Raw genomic sequence first — 24999 nt, 5'->3', positions numbered from 1 at the left:
ACTGAGGGATACACACTTCCATGGTAAAATTTTTTAGAAACACATAAAAAGTCAGAACCAGCAGTGGTCACATCTGAGGGGAGGGCACAGGTTTAGGGCAGAGAATGAAGAGGTATGAAACATTTTGAAATGTTTTTTCTCACACCGCATAGCAAGTCCAGGGATATGCATTTAGATATAACTTTCAGATGATCAAATAACTCAATTTTTAAACACACTTGGCAAAAACATAGATTACAGCATCATGACCCCACAGGTATGAAAAGACAGATTAAGAACATACATCTAACCATCTAATTTTCTGAGGAAGCACCCCTGGGTGTGAATTTTGAGAGGAATATAAACAAGACCCTGACAGTCAAGCAAAGACCAACACCATCACTTTACGCTCTGCCTTCAAATCAGTGACCTGACACCTGCTGGTTCTCAAGCCTGGATTCTTATCAGAACTACCTGGGCGAGGGAGGGAGTACTTTTAAAACTGCCCTTGGGCTTCCCTGGTGGCTCGGTGGCAAAGAATCCACCTGCCAATGCAGGAGACATGGGTTCAATCCCTAGTCCAGGAGGATCCCACATGCCACAGAGTGGCTGCGCCCAGGTGCCACAACTACTTACCTGTGCTCTAGTGCCCAGGAGCTGCAACTGCTGAAGCCCGCGTTCCACAAGAGCAGCCACCTCAACGAGAATCCTGAGCACTGCATCGAGAGAGCAGCCCCACTCTCTGTAACTCGAGAAAAGCCTGCAGCAATGAAGACCCAGCACCACCAAAAACTAAATACATAAAATTATTAAAATAAATAAATATATATATATATTTAAAAAACAAAGCCAAAAAAGCCTGCCCTTGCCGAGGCCCCACCTTCTTATACCAGAGCTGGAGAAGAAGGCAGGCTCACTTTCCTTGTCTTGGTGACTTTAACATACAGTCAAGGGTGAGAATTATAGAGTAGCAGATGCCAACTTGTCTACGTCAGGAATTCAGGGAACACAGAGTATGGCGAGTGGGCTGCAGATGACATGGCTGCTGCGGTCATGGAGGGGGGTCCAGGCTCCAGGCCTCGGCTGTGCATGTCAGTGTGGACATGGAGCTCCTCTCCAAGAGGGAAATGCTCAATGAGGCGGAGCCTCAACGAGCTCTCCCTACAGATCTCCTGCATCCACAAGGGCATGGAGTGAAGTGAGTTAACCCCTGTCAACCGCTTAGAACCAAATCCTTGGGCACAAAGTGCGCATTCCACGTTAGCTACTTTTCGAGTAAAGAAACCATTTTGAGGTAAGTGCTTAATAAAACATTTCAGTGAGGAACAGCATATTTACTCTTATGGCTTCATGAACAAGCTCCCAAACCCATATGATGGAACCACAGCTCAGACCTCTCGAAGTCAAGTGTGTGAACAATCTCTCGACACCTAAGCCATACACACAGGAAACATCGAGAGGGACAGGAGATGGTTAAGAGTAGACCAACTAAGAGCTCTGGGAGTGAGCCTGAAAGACTGAGAAAATAAGTTCTCACTCTTCACCTCATCTACTTTTACATTACCTATTCTACAATGAAAGTCTGATAATGTCAATTACAAAAAGCCTGCCCACAACTGGAAGCGAGCGTTTGCGCTTGCTTTAAGATGGAGGTTCTATTGCTTCTGTGTCCTGGTGCTGCATTGACGCTAAAAAAAAAAAAAAAAAACCCGTGTGGTTCTTTAGCCAAGATGTTTGAGGAAACCCAGACCCCAGACCAACTGACAGAGGAGGAGGTTGATATGTCTGCCTTTCAGGAAGCAATTACCCAGTTGATGTTACTGAGCAGCAATAACTACCACTCAAACAGTCATCTCTGAGGGAGCTTTGTTCTAAATCATCAGATGCTCTGGACAAAATTATGATACGAAAGATTGACAGACACCAGTAAACTAAAATGTGGGAAAGAGCTGCACATTAACCTCATTCCAGACGAGTAAAATCGAACCCTCAGGGCGGTGGACACCAAAATAGGGATGACCAAGGATGTGCTGATCGATAACCCTGGTGCTATTGCAAGTCTGGGACCAAGGCACTCATAGAGGCTTTGCAGGCTGCTACAGAGCTCTCTGTGACAGAACAGTTTGGTGCTGGGTTTTATTCTACCTCTTTGGCTACTGAAAGTGGCTGTTATCACCACTAGAGCCTTCTGTAGGAGGATCGTCCAGTTAGGACCATTAGAGGCAAACCTATGGGCCGAAGAACAAAGGCTATTCTGTGTCTGAAAGACCTAACCAAGTTCTTGGAGAAAAGAAGAATAAAGGAGATTGTGAAGAAACACTCTCAATTTATTGGATGTCCCATGACTCTCTCTGTGGAGAAGGAACATGATAAGAAGTCAGTGGTGGCTGAAATGTTTATCTGGGAGTGGGAAGGTGCTGGGCTGGATGGGGGCCCGTCCCATGGCGGGCGGGGGTCAGGGGAGACTGAATGCAGCAGCCAGCTGCACTGGGAGTGAGCCGCAGAGGCTGCCACACGTGGCACTTACTGTGAGCTTTCCTCACGTCCTGAACCACCTTTGACCAGCCATGACACCAACGGGAACACCACCGCTGACCCACAATCCCTTGGGTGGGAACCACACCCTCCGTGTGGGAACCACATCCTCCCCTCAGTGGGTCCTTTCACAGAGGCCCCGGGTGCGTGGAGACAGTGCAGGCCTCACCCCACGTTGCCAGTGGTTGTGTGCCACCAGGCAAGTTTTACTTGACCTCTAAGAACTGTGATTCCCCAACTAGGAAATGGAGACCCCAGCACCTGCCTCCTGGGGCCGTGCCACGCCTGAGGGGACGAGGCTCGAAGCTGGAAAGCACCTGGAAGTCAGTCAAAGAAGAGAAAAGCAGACCTCTTAGGGCAGCCACACAAATGAGGTTGGTTATTTCACTTTATTTAGCAAACCATCATACTCTGGGCCCCACCAAACTGCTCCTCCAGCCTCACCCGAGGGTCGGCCTTGGGAAGAAGCTCGGAGCGTGAACAGGAAGACCCAGGCTCCCCAGTTGGCCTCCTCTTCTGCCACACACACCACACAGCACAGAACAAGATCACTGCTTGTGTCCTCAGGCGCCCACCCCAGTGTGGCCTGGGGGGCCTCCAGTGTTCACAGCCACCTGCCAGGCTCTCAGCCCAGCACCAGGCACAGACCCCCTGCTCCTGAGAGGCCGGCACAGGGCCAGGGCCTCTGCCCCCGGCTGTGGGCATGGAAAACTCTTATTCCCCAGCCCTGCAGCCTTACTCCCCATTGGGCAAGAAGCAAAATATATGAAAATACTTTAATTATTTCTTTGAAACGGTTAAGAAATAAGGTCATCTTATTTTCCTTTTACAATCCTAGTAAAAAAAAAAGTTCACATTAGCGCCAGGACCCTTCCCCAAGCCACGGGCTGGCTGCTCAATAGAAACGCTTGTTCCGTTCCTGCCGCTTCTGAAACACCACGGCCCCCACCACGGCGCACACGATGATGCCCAGGAGCGCGCACAGCAGCAGCAGAAACACCCGCCACCCCGTCAGGGGTCCGCTGCGAAAGTTCCCCGTTGGATCGTCCACATTGTCTAAAGGAGGAGAGAGGGGTAAATGAGAGGCCGAACGGGCTCCCAGGAGACAGCATGATAAGGCCCCCATCCCACCCTCGAGGCAGCAGCTGTGGCCTGCTCGCAAGGCTCCAGCACGGGGCAGGGGCATGCACAGAGCGACAATCTCACTGGGAACAAGGCTCCCCGGGATTCAGGCTGAGGTGCCTTCTGCTGCAAGAAGCTGGTGAACTGCACGCCTGGGATCTCCCTGACAGCCCGAGTCTGCCTAGGTGGGCCCAGGACCTGTTTTCCCAAGACCACCCCCAGCCCGGTGCAGTGGTCTGAGGTCCCCAGCTGAAGAAACATGGCCCTGGCCACAGTCTGCCCTCCCTCACACGTGGATGCATTCCATGCCTCCTGGGGGGGGCTCCCAGGGCCCTGACCCCCAACCTCCGTCCTTTTGCTTTGACCTTCTAGCCCAGTGGGCCCACTTGTCTGACCGGGAATTAACCCCTGCCAGGCCAGCCACATGGGCTGCTGGGTGGGCTGGAGCAGATGTGTCCAAAAGCCTTGGCAGCAGGAAGCCTTCAACGAAAGGCCGCAGATCAGTGGTCTATGGCAGGGTTTGTTTGGCCCCCAAAACATTTAAAAGCAACTTGAATCTTTAAAAAGTGAAATGTCACATAAAATGTTGGGTTCCAGTGGTACTCTATCTCCCGCTGGGCCCACACGCACGACTTTGGGGCTCCTGAAGTACAGTTCGCAACACACACACACACACACACACACACACACACACACAGGGGCCTCACTCCCCATCCATCCTGAAAACCCTCTCTCTGTGAGGATGGAGTAGTGGCTGACTACTACCCTGCAAAGGGCTCAGACTTGGAGGTCTGCCAAAACTCAAGTTTGCATCCCGCCTTTTTACCTCTTTTTAGCTGAGGAAGCCTAAGGATCAGCTCCCCCAGCAGTTGTAAGGATCTACTGCAGGCTGTTCACTGAGGCCACGCACTGAGGTACCAGCACGCCTGCACCAGCAAACAGCCCCTCTGGCTTCACCAGCCGTGATCCCAGCACTGAGTGCAGGACGATGCAGAGGCCAGGGGCTCACACACCTGTTCATGAGCACTAGCTGCTGATTCAAGGGCTGAGTTGGTCCAGGGAACGGCAGATGGACCCCAAGCAGCTGCCTAAGCCAGCCCAGGCCCCACCGGGAGGGGCTGTTCATGCATACCTTTGGGCGACTTGAGGAAGTTGACGCTGGGCTCGATCTTGGTCCAGTCGATGCTCTCCTCGTCCGGTGTGTGCTCCACCATCAGTTGGAACAGCTTCATGGAGATGATGTCATGATTGTCTGCAGGACAAGAGTTAGCTTCTAAGGGGCATGGAACCGCTTTGGCACACGAGCTCAACCCTCTCCCACCCCACACCACACAGAGTGGCCAGGTCCCCTGGGGAGAACCTAGCAGCCTCTAGCAAGCAGTATTCAGGGGCTGGAATACTCCAGAACTCAGCAATAAGAAACCTGGGAGGAAGCAGAGCAGAGAGGAAAAAGCACAGGTTTTACAATCAACATCGCTGGTTCTAATCCTGGCTCTGCTACCCTCTTTGAGGCTCAGTCTCATTTGCAAATGGGGGTGGTAATCTCCATCTTGCGGTTACTGAGGCATGTAAATGAGAAAGTACAGACAGGGCCAAAGGTACACTGCCTGGAGGTAGCATGTCCTTGAAAACCGAACCGGATAAAGACCCACACACTGCTGCATGGCTGGTTGAGAAGCCTGACCCTCCCGGGGGCGGGCAGCCACCAGACGCTCAGCTGTGACAGTCATCGATTGTACCTGGGGAGACTTGAGGAGGGCCGGGGTCCACTAAGTATGGGCAGGAGAGAACCCCTGCCTGACGCTGACAGTAACTGACAACCCCATTTGGAGATGGAGAGGTTGAGGCTCAGAAATGAGACGAGGGTCCCAGTCAGCCTGCCACCAGCTCTCAGCTCAGCTAACTGACTGGAACCTGAAAGTGTAAAGAGCAAGGACCCTGCGGCCAGGCCACGCAGAGGCCAGCGCACTGGACAGCTGGTATGAGTGGCCCTGGAAGCCCAGGGCCAAGCAGGGGCCCTGGAGTCAGACAGCAGGGCCCATCTGAGCTCTGTCACTTCCTGGGTGCCTGAACTTGACATCCACCTCCCTTCAACTCCCAAATGCCCAATGGTCTCAGCTGTACAAAAGGGGAAAGAGACAGCTACCTAACTAAGAACACAGTCACGAGACACCTGCGGGAGGCGGGCATGCACACCCCTCTGCCTAAGGGTCACACTACCGCAGGCATGGCCCCTCCATCGCCCTTCCCAGGGCCTCTTCAAACAGACTTAGAGAATACCCTGTCACAGACATAGCTCTGCTTCCAGAGCCTTCTCATGATGCCTGCTGAAACAGTCAGATGGAATTCCAGGTGACCCAGGGCAGGGTTGTACTGGGCCCACAAATGAAACAAGACAGGCTGTGAGCTGGTAATTATTGAAGCTGGTTAACAGCAGTAAGGGGCTTATCACACCATCTTCCCTCTTGTGGGTACACAATTGGAATTTCCATATTAGAAACCTTTAAACAATAGACACTCCGAGAACCAAATGGACCCAGATGCTTCCATGGTGACGGGGACGCTCCTGGACAGTGGCTGGCTCACAGGCCCTGGAAACATCTATCCTGACAACAAACAAGCCTCTGTCTGGTCTTCTGGACATTGCTTCTCAGCTCTGGTCAACAAGAGCTGGCCCTGAGAAGGGACTAAGGGCCAGCGCCAAGGGCCACCAACAAGTGCCACCCAGGCCTGGTGATCCCAAGAGGCCTGCACGGGCAGGTAGCACCCCAAAGATTCCAGCACTCACCATGGGCCAAACAAGACAGAGCCCTGACTCCATGCAGCTCACAATTCAGTGAGGGAGACACGACAATGAAATAAATGACACAGTGGATACCAGGATGGTTAAATGCTATAAAGAAAAATAAAGCTAGAAAAGGCGACAGGAAGTGTGCAGGGGACTGGGGTGTGTGTGTGTGTGTGTGTGTGTGTGTGTGTGTGTGTGACTTTAAATGAGGGAATCAAGGATGGCCTCACTAGGGAAGAAATATCTGAGCAAGACCTGGAGAGACACAGGCACAAAGGCCCGAGGCAGGAGGGCAGGGGTGGATGTGAAGAGTAGCTAGGGGCAGTGTCACCAGAGAGCAGAGAGGATGCGGCAGAGGGAATGTGGCGGCAAGCAACAGGGAGGACAGCAGCCTCAGCCCTGAGTGAGGCGAAGGAGTAGCTCGGCTGTGGTGCTGGGAGGAGGGCACCCTCGGGAGGCTCCTGCAATTGTCCAAGCAAGAGAGGACGGTGGCCCAGACCTGCCTGCAGTAAAGGAAGAAGAGTGGTCTGCTGCAGGGTGAAAAGAAGACACAGCCAGCAGGACATGCCAACAAATGGGAGGCGGCATGTGAGAGAAAAAGCAGAGGCCGGAAGAACACCAAGGCATTCTGACCCAAGTAACCACTAGAGCAGAGGCTCGTTTGCCTCTGGCTGTGGGTGTGTGAAGGCTGAGAGGCCTGCTGGGCACGTTGCTGGTGACTCAGGTCTGGCGAGGGAAACGTGGGGGTCCACTGCTGGGTTCATCAGATTCAAACCCCCCCAGCTCACAGATGACAGAGAGGGAAGATAGCTGAAGGACCGCGCACACACGTGGGAAGAGCGGGAAGAAATCCAGGCACGGGTGGAACCAAATGGAGGCAAGTCGAGGAGGAAAGGGATCTGCCGTGTCCCAAGCTCCTGATGGCAGGGAAGGCCAGACTGAGACTGGATGCCTTGCACTGCCCGCACACTCACCGGACAGGTCGCCGGTACCGGCAGAGGCTCCAAAATAGTAGCCGGTGGGTAGGCGCACTCCCGTGATGTCAATGCAGTTCTTCCACTCATTCTTGTCCTCCAGGTCAGTCATCACCTGTGGCCAGCCGGCAGGTCAAGGGTGGCCCAGGGCTGGCCTGCCCGCCTTCCCAAGCCCTGCAGAGCTGCCCCTCCTGCCTGCTCACCGTCAGGCGACCCCGGGAGTAGCGCACTGCCAGGAAGGTGTCGTGATCGCGGTTGCGGAAGTCAGCCGTGCAGCCCGCCAGCTCAGTCCAGCGGCCGTCCTTGCTGTGGTCGTAGGACAGGGAGCCATTGTTCACCATCACGGAGATGTACGGGAACACGCGCTGAGACAAGACACCGGTCACTCCGAGGGCAGACCAGCCAGTGGAAGGCCACGGGGCACCCACCACCCTGACCCCTGAAGGCTGCTCTCACGCAGGGCCCAGGGAGAAGTCCTGTCCTGCTCTGCAGGAGAGCAAGGGCCTACCTCTGTGGTCTCATCGTTGGGGTATGTGTCCAGAAAGATGGCTAAGCCATGGAAGTTGTCTTTGCTTCCAAACACAGGCCCTAGAATTAGAAGGAGATGCTCCTATGACGGGAGAAATTGGGAATTGCCCAAGGGGTACCTGAAAGACAGAGTAATGCCAGCATGGATGGGGTCAAAAGATGTTAGCACACAGTCATGCTCCCAGGAGAAAGAAGGGATCTCTAAGTGGGGTGGGGGGTGTTGGAAGGGTAGTCTCAGGCATGTGGCAGAGAGGACTCAAGTTTGAAGCCTGAACTGTGAAAGAACAGCACCTGTCCATGTGCTCTGAGGTGTCGGGGGCAAGGGGATACCTAATCTGTAAAAACCAGATGGTCATGCAGTAAGGACTACCCCTGAACCCAGGGGTCACGAACTTTCTGTCCAAGGCCAGAGAGCAAAGATTTGAGGCTTTGTGGGCCACAGATGGTCTCTGTCACAGTCTCCCTTGTTTTTTCCTTCTTAAGAGGATAGGACGGTAAAACCCACTTAGCCGGTGAAGACCAGGCCACACTGGGCAGAGTTGACCACAGGGTCTCTTCTACAGGGACGCTCCCTCCAGCCACTCCCCAGGCCCCATGTTTCCTCAAAGAGGAGCAGCAGTGCCCTAACAGGGAGTGCAGAGTGAAGGATTCCTGGCCACAGCAGCCCACCTGTGCCAGCACCACCCTACCTGGCACCAGGCGGTCCCGGGTGTACCACAAGGCAATGCCATCTCCATGGAGATTTTTCTTTCCTGCGCCATGAACTTTGAAGTGAACGTGCATCTCCCAGTCTTTGAGGAAGCAAGGCTAGAGGGAGAGCAGAGAGGGCTGTCAGAGCTCCCCAGGCTTGCCTACTTAATGCAAGTGACCTAGAGTGAGTCGGGACACTCAGAACAAGGCTAAGCAGCAGGGCCCCAGTAGGGAGGGAGCAGGAGGCCACAGACTGTCCCAAGGCTGCTGAGGTCCAGACTCCACCCGCCCTGGCCCCAGTCTTCTCCTGTGCTGATTCTCACACCTTGACTTACTTTCCTTGATACCAGCCAAACCTGTTAGCCCTGTTTCTTCTCCATCCCCACTGTTCCTGTCCCCTGGGATCTTGTGGAAGGATTACTATCCCTATTTGAGTCATGTATTTTATAAAAAGAAAACACATTCAGAGATGAAATAACTTGTCCACAGTAGGTAAGTGGATGTCCTGACACACGCCCAGGACTGTCTGACTCGGAAAGTTCTGCTATTGCCTACAGCTGCCATGGCCTTCAGGCCTGTAACACAAGCTGCACCAACTCCTTTCTGGCTTTCCATCCCCACTGTGTTCCCTTCAAACCAACCCTCAAACTGACCCACACCCAGGTCTGGCAGACTTGAAGCCCTAGACTCTCAGCCAGCACACCACCTGCCTCTTGCAGTCTCAGCCCAGCCTGAGGGTGGTGATGGTGATATCAGGCCTGGGGGCTGGAAGGGCAGCTCTGGGGCCTCTGGGCTACTGTGATGTGAGGGAAGGAAGGCACAAGGCTGGGCCCACAGCAAGGACACCAGCCTGGCCTTGCCTACCAGGAAGCTGCTCATGAAAACTATGGTATTGACACTCTAACAAGAATCTGCTCAGGGAAAGTCTGCAGATGGGTGTGTGAGCAAGTAATTAAACAAAGGCCTAGCTGAAAGGCAAACTAAAACAAGATATTGCTGACTTATCAGATTGGCAAGGCTTAAAGAGATCATGAGCAGCAATGCAGACAAGAATGAAGAGAAACATGGCCTAAATCCAGAGAACAGTGGATGCTCCCATCTTCTTGGGGGCAATTTGGCTGTTGCAGCTTTTTAACAAAATGAGGGAGATCCATAAGCTCTCACAAGTCAAGATCAAGATGTCAAAGATACTAAGAGGAAAGATAAGCTGAAAACAGTATCAGCGCTATGTGCTCATTTAAAAAAAAATATATTAGTCTATGTGCAGAGAAAGAAGGAAATGAAGGAAATATGAGCAACATTAATGAAAGCTAACTCTGGGAGGGGAATGTTTACTTTCTACATTTTCAATCTTCTATACTGAACATATTACTTCTGTAATCATAAAAAAGTCAGGTAAAGAATAAAAAATAAAAACCCTATGCCCCATCGTGGCTTGTGCATCACTGATTCACCAGGCAGTGTTCTGGGCCTGGGCTCCAGAGGCTCAGGTGAGAAGACGCGGCCCTTGAGAACACAGGGTTAGCAGGCACCTGCTCGGCAGTCTGACACAGTGTGAAGTCAGCCCTCCCAGTTTCTGACAGTTCACTGGCTCTGGGAGACCTTGCAGGTTCTGGAGGGGGGCAACGGTGAGGTGATAAAAAGCAGGTCTCCATGACAGATGTGCAAGGAATCTGAGTCCAAGACCTGCTAAGGGGGTGGAAGGACTGGTGAATCAGTCTTGCTTTGCGTTGAGGTGACAAAACTCACAACTGAAAAGAACGAATGAGAAAGGGCTCTCAGGGACTGCAGCTCAGCTGTGAGTTCTCACAATCCCTGAAATTAGACTAAACAGACTCACTTAGGCCTCATACTTTTAACAAAATATTGTACAAACACAATATCTGGGACACAACCAAAAATACCAGGCACATGAACAGACAAGACAGGAATAAAACACAGAGAAAGGCAAGGAGGGAGAGAGAACCACCACCGCCATCACCATCCCAGGGACCCTTAAAAGTAACCAGAAGGAAAAAAAAGATTAACTTCAAAGGAGCTATAATTTGCCTGATACTAGAATTTTCAACAGAAACACTAGGAGTAAGAAGACAATAGACTGATATATTTGGAGTTGAAGGAAAATAACAATCAACATAGGAGTCTATACTCAGCACGTGTATCCTTCAAGAATGAAGGTGCTCTTTGGCCTCGGACCTAATTTTCGGCAACAGAGCTAAACACACTAAGAAGAGCCAGTAAATATGGGATCTGCTATTTCCCTCAGGAAAATGGTGAAGAGAATGGAAATCAGCCAGCACAACAAGCACACTTGCTCCTGTGACAAAACCAAGATGAAGAGGCAAGCTGCGGGGATCTGCTGCTGTGGTTCTTTCGAGAGAACAGTAGCTGGTGGTGCCTGAACCAACGCCACCACTTCTGCCATCACAGGAAGTCAGGCCTCTGAAGACTGAAGGGCCGGCAGAAGCACCACCATGCCAGCCTACAATAAACAGTTTAATCTATGTAATCCCCTTTAAAAAAAAAGAAGGCGAAATTAAGACATTTTCAGACAAAAACACTAAGACTGTCTTTCATTCTTCAGGGAGAAATGTGATCCAAATCCGGACATGAAGTCAGAGATTCAAGAAGGAATGAAGACCAATGACTAAACTAAGTATGAGACTAAAAATACAAACGAACACTTGGCTGTATAAAACAATACTGTTTTGTGTGATTTAAAACAGAAAGATTAATAACAGCAAGGTAAAAGAAGTTAAATCGTCCCAAAAGCCTATCATCGTCCTGGAAGGAGTTAAAAGTACATCTTATCAGTACTCTTTGGTAAAACATGATCTGTGTTTTAAACTCCAGAGTAATCACCAAAATCTTGGCAAATAAGCACAGAACTTTCAAGCTAACAGAAGAATAAAAGTGGAATAAAAATTAACCAACTCAAAAGAAGCCAAGACCAGAGAGAAAAGTGAACAGAGGATAGCCAGGACAAACAGAACGTCAATAGTAAGATGGTAGATTAAATCCAAATGCATCAGTGACTTCACAAAATGTAGACAGACTAAATGCTGGCAGGGTACCCAGGATCTCCCTGTATTCTTTTCTTTCTTTTTTTCTAAATGAAATATAGTTGACATACAACATCAGTTTCAGGTGTACCACATAGGGATTTGACAGTTACATACATTACAAATTGATCACCACAAGTCTGGTAATATCCGTCACCACATAAAGTTATGGTAATACTATTATTATCGCAATATTATTGACCACATTCCCTATGCTACACATTACATCCCCATGACTTATTTAATTTTACAACTGGAACTCTGTACTTCTTAATCTCTTTATTTTTTCTTACAACTACATGTGAATCTACAATTATCTCAAAAAAATAGTTTAATTTTAAAAATAACAGATCAAAGACTTAAACTAAAGAGCTAAAAGTATAAACTCTTAGAAGAAAACAGGGGAAACACTAGATTTAGCAATAATTTCCTGGATATGCCACCATAGCACAGACAACAAAACAATTAGATAAACTGGGCTTCAATGAAATTAAAATCTTTTACATGTCAAAGAACATCAAGAGAATGAAAAGACAATCCACAGAATGAGAGAAAATATTTCCAAATCATATACTGATAATGTCCAGAATACATAAAGAACTCCTAAAACTCAACAACAAAAAACAACCCAAAACTGGACAAAGGATTTAGATAGACATGTTTTTCATAGAAGATAATAATTTGTATATAAAAAGCATATGAAAAGATGCTCAACATCATTAATCATTAGAGAAATGTAAATCAAAACCACATACCACTTCACACCCGTTTGGATGACTATTATAAAAAAATGGAAAATACAGTATTATAAAAATGTGGAGAAACTGGAACCCTGGTGCATTGCTGGTGGGACTGTAAAACGGTGTGGTTGCTGTGGAAAACAGTTTGGTGGTCCTCAAAAAGTTTAACAAAGAGTTACCATATAACCTAGCAATTCCACTTCCTAGGTATTTACCAAAACAAGTGAAGGCAGGCACTTCAGTAGCCACCTACATCCACCCATGTACACAGCAGCACAACAGCCAAAAGGTGGAAACTACCCAGTGTCCACCAACAGATGAATGGATAAACAAAATGTGGTGAACACACAGAGGAATATTATTTAGCCATAAAAGAATGAAATACTAATACATGCTACAGCATGGATGAACTTTGCCTATGTTATGCTAAGTGAAATAAGTCAGATACAGACAAATATTCTATGATTCCATTTATGTGAGGTACCTAGTAGAGTCAAATTCAAAAACAGAAAGTAGAATAGTGGCTACCAGGGGCTGTAGAGAGGCAGAAAACAGGGAGTTAGTGTTTAAGGAGTAGTTTCAGCTTCCGATGATCTGGAGATGGATGGTGGTGATGGCTGCACAACAAAATGAAAGTACTTAATGCCACTAAACTGTACACTTAAAAATGGTTAAAACAGTCAATTTCATCATGTATATTTTACCACAATAAGAACATTTGAGAAATTAAAAAAAAATTTTTTTCATACAGATACATATTTACAGTAATTCAAACTAATTTTTTGTTGGTAGACGTTACACTTTTAAAAATTTTACTGCAGACTGATTCATAATATTGTGTTAATTTCTGCTACACAGAAATTGTAGAAATTGAGGAAAGTGACTCAGTTATACATACATAGTCTTTTGCATATTTTCGTATTTTCCATTACAGATTACCACAGGATACTGAATACAGCTCCCTGTGCTATACAGTAGGATTTTGTTTACTCATCCTATATTAATAGTCTGTGTCCACTAATCCCAAACTTCCAATCCTTCCCTCCCCAACCCCCTGACAGCTCGGCAACCACAAGTCTGTTCTCCACGTCTGTGAGTCTGTTTTGTATATATGTTCATTTGTGTCTTATTTTAGATTCCACATAAGTGATATCATAAGATACTTGTCTTTCTCTAACTTCACTTAGCATGGTAATCTCTAGGTCCATCCGTGCATGCATGCTAAGTCACTCAGTCGTGTCTGACTCTGTGCAACCCTATGGCGTCTCCATCCATGGAATTCTGTAGACAAGAGTACTGGAGTAGGTTGCCATGCCATCCTCCAGGGGAATCTTCCTGACCCAGGGATCAAACTGGCATCTCTTGTTTACTGCAACAGCAGGTAGGTTCTTTACCACTAGTGCCCCCTAGGTCCATCCATGTTGCTGCAAGTGGCATTATTCTTTTTCGTGGTTGAGTACTATTCCGTTTGTGTACATATGTGTTTACACACACACATCTTGATCCATTCATCTGTTGACAGACATTTAGGTTGTTTCCATGTCTTGGCTATTGTAAATAGAGCTTTAACGAACATAGGGATGCATGCATCTTTTCAAATTAAGAGTTCTAAATATATGTCCAAGAATGGGATTGCTGGATCATATGACAACTCTATTTTTAGTTTTCTGAGGGCTCTCCATGCTGGCTGTACCAATTAACACTCCCATAAACAGTGTAAGAGGGCTCCTTTTTTTCCACACCCTTTCCAGACCTTATAGTTGGTAGATTTTTTAATGATGGCCATCAGATATGCAGATGACACCACCCTTATGGCAGAAAGTGAAGAGGAACTCAAAAGCCTCTTGATGAAAGTGAAAGTGGAGAGTGAAAAAGTTGGCTTAAAGCTCAACATTCAGAAAACGAGGATCATGGAATCCGGTCCCACCACTTCATGGGAAATAGTTGGGGAAACAGTGGAAACAGTGTCAGACTTTATTTTTCTGGCCTCCAAAATCACTGCAGATGGTGACTGCAGCCATGAAATTAAAAGACGCTTACTCCTTGGAAGGAAAGTTATGACTAACCTAGATAGCATATTCAAAAGCAGAGACATTACTTTGCCAACAAAGGTTCGTCTAGTCAAGGCTATGGTTTTTCCTGTGGTCATGTATGGATGTGAGAGTTGGACTGTGAAGAAAGCTGAGCGCCAAGGAATTGATGCTTTTGAAATGTGGTGTTGGAGAAGACTCTTGAGAGTCCCTTGGACTGCAAGGAGATCCAACCAGTCCATTCTGAAGGAGATCAGGCCTGGGATTTCTTTGGAAGGAATGATGCTAAAGCTGAAACTCCAGTACTTTGGCCACCTCATGCGAACAGCTGACTCATTGGAAAACACTCTGATGCTAGGAGGGATTGGGGGCAGGAGGAGAAGGGGATGACAGAGGATGAGATGGCTGGATGGCATCACTGAGTCGATGGACGTGAGTCTGAGTGAACTCCAGGAGTTGGTGATGGACAGGGTGGCCTGGCGTGCTGCGATTCATGGGGTCGCAAAGAGTTGGATACGACTGAGCAACTGAACTGAATAACTAGCTTCCCAAGTGGCTCAGTGGTAAAGAATTCACCTGCCAACGCAAGAGATGTAGATCTGCACTGGGAAGATCCCCTGGAGAAAGAAATGGCAACCCACTCCAGTATTTTTGCCTGGAAAATCCCATAGACAGAGGAGCCTGGGGGCTACAGTTCATGGGATCACAAAGAATCTGACTTAGCAACTGAGTATACACGCCGGCATTGGCCATCTGTATATCTTCTTTGGAGAAATGTCTATTTAGGTCTTCTGCCCATTTTTAAATTTTTTTAAAATTATTATTGAATTGTATGAGCTATTTGTATATTTTGGAAATTAAACCCTTGTTGGTCTCATCATTTGCAAATATTTTCTCTCAATCCGGGCTTCCCTGGTAGCTCACTCGGTAAAGAATCCGCCTGCAATGCAGGAGACTCCAGTTCAATTCCTGGGTCAGGAAGATCTGCTGGAGAAGGAACAGGCTACCCATTTCAGTATTCCTGGGCTTCCCTGGTGGCTCAGATGGTAAAGAATCCTCCTGCAATGCAGGAGACCTGGGTTCAATCCCTGGGTTGGGAAGATCCCCTAGAGAAGGGAAAGGCTACCCACTCCAGTATTCTGGCCTGCAGAATTCCATGGATCACAGTCCAAGGGGTTGCAAAGAGTTGGACATGACTGAGCGACTTTCACTTTCTCCCAATCCATAGGTGTCTTTTCATTTTGTTTATGGCTTCCTTTGCAAAAGTTTCTAAGTTGGACTAGGACCCATTTGTTTATTTTTGCTTTTTACTTCTATTGCCTTGGGAGACTGACCTAAGAAAACACTGGTACGATTTATGTTAGAGAATGTTTTATCGATGTTCTCTTCTAGGAGTTTTACGGTGTCATGTCTTATATTTAAGTCTTTAAACCATCTTGAGTTTATTTTTGTGTGTGGTGTGAGCATGTGTTCTAACTTCACTGATTTACATGAGGCTGTCCAACTTTTCCAACACCACTTGCTAAAGAGATTGTCTTTTTCCCATTGTATACTCTTACCTCCTGTGTGGTGACCATTTACACTTTTAAAAACTGTCTCAATGCCATTAAGTACCGTGCAGAAGAGAATGGTTTGAAAAATTAAACTGTTTAAAAATAAAAGACAATAAAAGGTTAAATAGGGGACTCCCCTAGTAGTCCAGTGGCTAAGGCTCCAGGCTCCCAATGCAAGGGCTTGGGTTCAATCCCTGGTCAGGCAACTAGACAGCATCTGCCTCAACTAAGATTCGCATGCCACAATTAAAGATCCACATGCTGCAACTAAAGACCGAAGATCCCACATGTTGCAGCTAAGTCTAGGCAAAGACCAATAAATAAACTTCTTTTTAAGAAAGGTTAAATGGCAAATTGTTATGTTACTGTATTTTATCACCATAAAATAAAAGGATAACCACCCAAAAGCCTGGTTATATGCTGTTTACAAGAGACAACTCCAGAAGAGGTAGGGGAAAGCAAAGGACCAAAAAAGACAGTACATGCAAATGCTAAGCAAAAGCAAGCTTGTGCAGCTGTGCCAATGACAAAGTTTAGAAGAGGACTCTTCTCCGTGACAAAGGACTCCATTTACCAGGAAAATGTTGGTCTCAAAATATATGAAGTAGAAACTGACAGACTATAAAGATGAAGGCAAATACACACAGACATTTTAATACACCTCTTCCAATAACTGATAAAAACAAGCAAAACGTCAGAAAGATAGAGAGATTTGAGCCCAATCAGCAAACAGACCTAAAGATCTAAATGGCACACTTCACTCAACCAGCAGAGAATCCACATCTTTCGCAAGCACACATGAATGTGTCCCCCAGATCCTGATCACTTGAAGGACCACCTGCAAGTCTCAACAGATGTCCAAGGACTGAAATCACAGAATCCGTTTCTTGACCATGAAGAGATTAAACTAGATATCGATAATAACAACTTAAAAAATAAAGATAACTAGAAAAGGACTTATATATTTGAAAAAAAAATTAAAAACGTAACTTACATACACAAAAGTCAGCCCAGAAGCCAATATTTCAAATGGTCTCTTTGGTGCCCAGGTGTTTCCTGTCCCTGGGAACAAAGCACCCCAAGCTAGTAGGAGGTGTGCCTCGGAGAAGGGCAACTGTGCCCCAGAGGATGGGAGAGGAAAACCTCCCCGCCTGTCCCCAGCATGCCTGCAGGAAGGTCAGTTTTAGGAAAGAGTACACACACAGAATTTGAAGACCTAGAAACTGATGCCATCAAGACTATCCAAGCCTTGGAAAGTCTCCCCATACTACACGTAAAACTGCAGATCATCAGAGAGAATACTATGATAAAGACAGTACAAAGGAGGATTTTAAGCAGATGAGGTATGGGCTGGAATTAGTGTAAAGCTGCTTTTGGGAACAGAACATGACATGGTCATGGCCCTCCATCCCAGCTGAGCCATGTAGGGAGCTGAGAAATCTTAATGCCCTGGCCCTCCCCCAGGCCAACTAAATCAGAATCAATCACTTGGCAGTCATGAACCATTTTACAGCTAGGTGGTTTCTATGTCTTGGCGTGCAACAAAGTGAAAGGCAGAGCTAATCTAACAGTCAGTTGATACCTCATTAACATTTTTTTCCATTAAAATTTCTGATGAAAGATCACTACATTTGGGGTTTATAAATCAAAGGAGTTCAAAATATTGAATGACCCCTGCTATAACAAAACTCCTTGCATCTCCATCTACTACTTCAGTTCAGTTCAGTTCCTCAGTCGTGTCCGACTCTTTGCGACCCCATGAATTGCAGCATGCCAGGCCTCCCTGTCCATCACCAACTCCCGGAGTTCACTCAAACTCACATCCATTGAGTCGGTGATGCCTAAGCGAACACAAATTTTCAGCATTCATGTGAACAAAAAGCAGAAGTCATGCTTAAGCTTCTCATTCTGACAATGACATTCATTCAAATGGGGATGGGGAGATGACAGCTCATTTTGAAATGCTCAAGTAAGCACTTCAAAAAATGTTTACTTGGTGTAATAATTACTCAAAAATTGTGTAATGTGTAAGGCATTTCTTTTGATCAATTGTGTACCAGTAGTAACTATAATAATCCCAAAGAAAATATTAAAACTTAATTTCAAGGTCCCAACAAAGTTAAAAAGCTTAAATTATTACACTTAGTCACAGAAGAACATGACAGGCTAATCAATAAGATTTTCAAGCATTACATACACTGCATTAGGATAAAATTCTGTGTGGGATAGGAAATGAAAACATAAGTTCAATTTTAAAACATGACATACAATTTGGGTTTATTAATAGTGTTTAAAGGGCCTCCCCAGTGGCTCAGGCTCCTGCCTGCAATCCAGGAGCCATGGGTTGGATCAGGAAGATCCCCTGGAGGAGGGCGTGGCAACCCACTCCAGTATTCTTGCCTGGAGAATCCCATGGATAGAGGAGCCTGGCGGGCTACAGACCATAGAGTTGCAAAGAGATGGGACACAACTGAAGTGACTTAGCACATGCACACAGCATTTAAAAGAGTGGACCTCAAATTGCAATATTTAGATTCCACTAAACAGGAAGATAAGAGAATTATATTCCAGATTGAAAATCTGATGATGGCAAGTGCAGAATTCTCTCAGCCCTTCGATATTACCAACCACCAGTGACTTCCAATCATAATTAAGTTACTTGTAACTGAACCAATTTCTAGCAGTTTCAGCACAATTTGTATCTCACTTAAAAAAAAAAAAAAATTTACTCTATGCTGAACTCACTTCCTTGAAAAATTTCATTCTTAGAAGTTATTCAAGGAGAGAGTAGCGTGGAAGCATATACACTAACATATATAAGTAGACAGCCAATGGGAATTTGCTGTATGGCTCAGAGAACTCAAACTGGGGCTCTGTAATTACCTGGGTTCAAACCTGGGTTGGGAAGATTCCCCTGGAGGAGGACATAGCAACCCACTCCAGTATTCATGCCTGGAGAATCCCCATGGACAGAGGAGCCTGGGGGGCTACAGTCCATGGGGTTCGCAAAGAGCTGGACACAACTGAGCAACTAAGCCCTGCACAATAATCTAGAGGGGTGGGAATGGCTGGAAGAAGGAGGGAGATTCAAGAGGGAGGAGACATAAGTACACCTACAGTTAATTCATGCTGATGTATGACAGAAATCAAAGCAATATTGTAAACCAATCAGCAATCAATTAAACAAACTTTAAAAAAAAAAAAAATCAAAGCATGGGAGCCCCCGGCGGTCCAGCCATTGGGATGCCATGCTTCCACCACAGGGGGCCCAGGTTGGGCAACTAAGATTCCACATGCCTCACAGTGCAGCCGAAGAAAAAAAAAGTTATCCAAAAACAAATGAGACCTAATGAAACTTAAATGCTTTTGCACAGCAAAGGAAACCATGAACAAAAAGACAATCCACAGAATGGGAGAAAACATTTGCAAATGAAGCAACCCACAAAGGATTAATCTCCAAAATATACAAACAGCTCATTCAGCTCAGTATCAAAAAAACCACCCAATCAAAAAAAAAAGGGCAGAAGATCTAAATAGACATTTCTCCAAAGAAGACAGACAGATGGCCAAAAAGCACATGAAAAGATGCTCAGCATCGCTCATTATCAGAGACATACAAATCAGAACTACAATGAGGGCCCGGTGGGCAGCATAGCCTCTGAGCAGTAGAGGGGGCTTGGGGCTGAGTCCTCGCTAATGCCAGTGTGGAGATGGCACCATGGGCAAGGGGCAGAGGGGCAAGTTGGCCACCACCACTGCTATCACCACCAAGGGTAGTGAAAGAGCCACTTCGGGGGAGGGAGGGGAAGGTATCATTTTTCTAGCTTTTCTGGGTGCAGTGGCGGTGATGTTCCAGGTCCCCAGAGTGATGCTGGCTGCTGCCTACCTGGGGAGAGGAACGCCAGCTCCTGAGCAGGCCCCGCTGGGAGAGGAGGGACGACCACTGACCTGCCAGAAAACTGCCTCCACTGGCCCAGGTGTGGAACCTGAGAGCACAGCCACCACTAGTCTAGCTTCCGGGAAGGAGCAGATAACTCTGCATGCTGAAGAAAACTGGAAACCCATCATGATTTTTGCCCTGTAATTCCTTGATGGCTTCAGATGACTTCAAACTTTTATCTTTTAGCAAAGAATAGTACTCTTAATGGATGTATGTATGGGAGAAAGCAAAAGGGGTTCTGGTTTCTCAGGAAAGAAGGAACCTCCTTCTGTTTAACCGCTACCTCTTTAGTGAAGCCACATCCACCCTAGTCTGAAGACAATAAGTCAACTCTCTCCTGATCTTCTTCAGCACTTTATACCACTGCTCTGACTCTTATCATATGCTCTTTTGGAGGATATAATAAAAAGCTACCTAAGGATTAAAAAAAAACTACAATGAGGTATCATCACCTCACACCAGTTAGAATGGACATCACCAAAAAATCTAAAAATAATAAATGCTGCAGAGGGTGAGGAGAAAGGGGAACCCTTCTATGCTGCTGGTGGGAATGTAAATTGGTATAGCCACTATGGAGAACAGCATGGAGGTTTCTTAAAAAACTAAAAATAGAACTACAATATGATTCAGTAATCCCACTCCTGGAAATATTTGGAGAAAATCATAGTTCAAAAAGACACATGCACCCCAGTGTTCATCACAGCAGTATTTACAATAGCCAAGACATGGAAGCATCCTAAATGCCCATCAACAGAGAAACGGATAAAGAAAATGTTGTACATATATACAGTGGAAAATTACTCAACCATAAAAAGAATGAAATAATGCCATTTGCAGCAATATAAATGAACCTAGAGATCATACTAAGTGAAGTAAGCCAGACATCAAAAGTCAAATATCATATGATACCACTTCTATGTGAAATCTAAGAGAAAAAAAAATACAAATGAACTTATTTACAAAACAAACAGACTCTCAGACTTGGAAAACAAACTTTTGGTTCCCAAAGGGGAAACGTAGTAGGGGGAGGGATAAGTTGGGAGTTTGGGCTTAATAAATACACACTGCTGCTAAGTCTCTTCAGTCATGTCTGACTCTGTGCGAGCCCACAGACGGCAGCCCACCAGGCCCCCCCGTCCCTGGGTTTCTCCAGGCAAGAACACTGGAGTGGGTTGCCATTTCTTTCTCCAATGCATGAAAGTGAAAAGTGAAAGTGAAGTCGCTCAGTCATGTCCGACTCTTAGCGACCCCATGGACTACAGCCCACCAGGCCCTCTGTCCATGGGATTTTCCAGGCAAGAGTGCTGGAGTGGGGTGCCATTGCCTTCTCCGTAAATACACACTACTATATATAAAATAGACAATCAACAAGGACCTACAATACAGCACAGAGAACTTTACTCAATATTCCGTAATAACCTATATGGGAGAAATAATCTGAAAACAAAATGGATATATGTATAAACGAATCTCTTTGCTGTATACTTGAAACTAACAGAATATTGTAAATCAATCATAATATAAAATGAAATTAGGGGCTTCCCTGGGGGTCCAGTGGCTAAGACCATACTCCCAATGCAGAGGCTCAGGATCGATCGATCCCTAGTCCGGGAAGAAGATCTTGCACTCCGCAACTAAAAAAGATCCTCAACGTCACAAGATCAAAGACCTCTGTATTGAAATGAAGACCTGGCACAGCCAAATAAACATAAAATGAAATTTTTTAAAGTTACATGGCAGAATAAAGTGAGAGAATGTGACTCCAGGGGAAACAAGGTAGTTATTGAAGTACTCCCTGAGTGGGTGGCACTTGAACTAAAACTTAACAAATGAGGAGAAACCAAGCAAGCACAAAGAGCCAGGAGACGGTGTCCCAGACAAAAGCTACAAGTGCAAAGGTCCTGAGGCAAAATGGCAGCCAGAGAAGCCGGAAGAATATTAACAGAGCGGACGACTGGAGATGCGAGGCACTAGAGGCCAGACCATGCAGACATAGTGCATGTTTATCCCTTCACAGGAGACCCCAGGCTCTGAGGACTAGAGTGAAAGCTAAGCAAAGTATCTCCAGATCCCCCAAGCAGCAAAGAGAGGAGGAGGAGAAGTAACACGCAGACGAGGCAACACAAGGGCAGTGTGGGCTCTCAGAACTACATGGGGAAGTCATTCAGAGAGACCAAAGAGCGGGGGATGGAGAAACCTAGATCACTGGCCAACTGCTTAGGCCATGGAAAGGGCTGGGATCAGGCAGGTTGAGGGGAGGAGTAGGTTCTGCCCCCAGTTATTCCCCTTTCACCCCTTCCTGACCTTCCTTGGTGTGGCGTCTGTGCAGCAGCAGATCGCGGCCACTGCTTATGTATGACACGCCTGAGACACCTGAAGGTCCGTAACCTCTGCAGCAAAGGTCGCAGAAACTAAAACTGCCCATGAGTCCACTGATGACCAGACCAATCCAGCACTGAGGAAGGGGACTGACGTCTGCAAGGATTTTTAAGCGGTTCCTCCCCCATCCAGGCTGGGGTCAAGTGCAGCAAGTGAACTGCTGGACTTGGAGATGAGACAGAATTTAAATGCTGTTTATAGCCATTCACTCTCTGTGTTTGCTCTGCTTACGCAGAGTCACGAAAGCCATCTATATCAGTCTGAGAACTAAGTGCAATAAGGCACGTTAAAGTCAGTGCCTAACACACATAAAACACCCAATAAAGACCCCACTCCTTCCATTTATCCCACTATTGAGAGGGTTCAGCTGAAGCAGACAACAGCTCCACTACTTGCTGGCTATGTGACTTTGAGGAAGGCACTTTCAACTCTGAGTCTTAGCTTCTTCAGCCAGTGAAACGGAGATAACATTGGTTACTTCACATGGCTTTTGAAGGAATGAAGAGACAGGTGAACAAAGTTTCGAGAACAGCTCCTGACATACGGTAACTTCAACAGCCGTCACCTGTTACTACTGGCAAGTAGTAAGGCAAGTGACCAAGGGGGCGGGGGAGCAGGGGAGGCCTTCAAATCAAGTTCAGGCCTGCTGAAGACCAACTGTAGTGGCTTACTTCATGGTCTGCCTCCCCTCTTAGGAACCACTCACCAGGTGGTTCCAGATAGAGCCCTCTTTGCTGCGCTCGTCAGGGGTCAGACGCACATACTGGCTCGTGAGCATTGTGCTTCCTTGGAAGTCCCAGAGGAGCGTGGAGCTGGAACCGATCCCTGAGGACAGAGACAAGGACAGACAGGTGCGTAAGAGGCCGGGCCAGGACTAGCTTTGCCGGAGGCAGGGAACCCACAGGGCAGCCCTGATCAGAAGAAAGAGCATCCCTTCCCCAACTCCGTCCAGCCTCGACCTTACCCTAAACTCATTCCCGCCACAGGCCTCACCGTGGTAGGGCTTGATAAGCGAATGCTCCCGCTTGAGATGTTCACTGTTGCCGTCAGTTATATCCGCAGCCACCGGCCCCAGCAACAAGAGGAAAAGCTTAAGTATTGTGGGGCCTGGGCCGGGGCCGCGAAGCCCAGACCTCCCTGGGCACCGCCGGCCCCAGCCCCAGCGCCAAATCCAGCCTGCTGCCGCCGCCGCCGCCATTCTCTGTCCCTCTCGGCCACTTCCGTCCTAGGACTTCCGCCTTCCGGGTGTTCCATCTAATAGCCTCCGGCCCGAAACCCGCCAACCCTAGTGTCACCTGGGAACTCCCGGCAAAAGCAAAGCCTCGCTGCCGAGTGGACGACGGCTTGATTTGCTAAGCAGCCCCCTGTCCTGGTCGAGTGCCTTGGCGCCTGCGAGACACCTGTCAACCAGCCTCAGCAATGGGTTCTTAGGAGCGACCAGAGCAGCAACCAATCATGGAACAGCACGTTCGGCTTGCGGGCCAACGGGGAACAGAAGGATGATTTGTGTCGGCCGGCTGCGAGGGGATCGTCTGTGTCGCGGGGCATGCTGGAACTTGTAGTTTTTATGAGCCCCTAGAACACTTGGCCTCTGGCCACTGGGGTAGTCTTTCCCAGTCAGAGGAGAAAGGAGTTCTAAATTGAAGGTGGAGGCCTGAATTCCAACTTCTGCGCTTTCTAGACCTCAGGCGGGGCTTTTCGTCTGTGGCTCCAAGCCTTTGGAGACTTAGAATTCTGTTATTTGGTGGCGTCCACTATTCCCAGCTCCTCAGGGCCAGTTGGATTTCAGCAGAAGGAGGCGTCCCGAATCCCCGTCCCTGTGATGGCTAGGGCCCATTAATATCCAAATGATTGTAGTGGGTCCCCTCCGTGAAACGTCCAGGGAAGCCGACTGGATCAAATATGGGAAACAAGTGGCCCACAGCTAAACAGAGCTCTTACTGATGCTATTTCAATAAATGGCTTAACTATAGCTCAGTCGGTAAAGAATCTGCTTGCAGTGCAGGAGACCTGCGTTCAATCCCTGGGTTGGTAAGATGCCCTGGAGAAGGAAATGGCAACCCACTCCAGTATCCTTGCCTGGAAAATCTCATGGACAGAGGAGACTGGTGGACTGCAGTCCATGGGGTCACAAAGAGTCGGGCACGACTGAGTGGCTAACACTAACACTAAACCAATATTTTAAATCATGAGACAAATGCATATTAAAAATCCAAATTTCCAGCTTCTCAGGAAAAATTGGAAGACCCAACCACACTTGGGTCATGGGGCTGCCCTGCTAAAAATGCCTTATTTTTCAAGGCTCATCTCCACTCTGGCCACTAATTTACAGCACCTGCCTGGCCCCCTCGACACTTGAATTAATAACCCTGTTATAGATCACAGGATGGAATAGTTGGTTGCTTGCTCCTTTAAGAAGTTGGCTCTGCTCTCTTTTAAATGCTGTTCTTTGCTTCAACAACACATCTTAAAAAAAAAAAAAAAAACGGTTTGCTTTCTCCAGGTCTTAGTTGCAGCACACAGGATCTTCGATCTTTAGTGGTAGCATGTGGGAATTTTTTTTAGTTGCAGCATGTGGCATCCGGTCCCATCACTTCATGGCAAATAGGTGAGGTAGCTGACAGTACCTGACTTTATTTTTCTGGGCTCCAAAATCACTGCAGATGGTGATTGCAGCCA

General features: G+C 47.3%; 1 protein-coding gene across 1 annotated transcript; it reads right to left on the bottom strand.

The window, feature by feature from the left end:
- Positions 1-2884: 2884 nt before the first annotated feature.
- Positions 2885-23715, bottom strand: LMAN2 (lectin, mannose binding 2). The gene is made up of 8 exons (XM_027546872.1): positions 23314-23715; positions 23027-23145; positions 8616-8733; positions 7907-7986; positions 7602-7763; positions 7399-7513; positions 4769-4888; positions 2885-3570 (listed from the first exon to the last, which is right to left on the bottom strand). The coding sequence occupies exons 1-8, from the start codon at positions 23516-23518 to the stop codon at positions 3410-3412; spliced, it is 1080 nt and encodes a 359-aa protein (XP_027402673.1). The 5' UTR covers positions 23519-23715; the 3' UTR covers positions 2885-3409.
- Positions 23716-24999: the final 1284 nt, after the last annotated feature.

This window comes from Bos indicus x Bos taurus, chromosome 7 (genome assembly GCF_003369695.1).
Source record: "Bos indicus x Bos taurus breed Angus x Brahman F1 hybrid chromosome 7, Bos_hybrid_MaternalHap_v2.0, whole genome shotgun sequence".
In the NCBI taxonomy this organism is placed as follows: domain Eukaryota; kingdom Metazoa; phylum Chordata; class Mammalia; order Artiodactyla; family Bovidae; genus Bos; species Bos indicus x Bos taurus.
The sequence above is the reverse complement of the archived record's forward strand: the minus strand, read 5'-3'. Positions and strand labels throughout refer to the sequence as shown.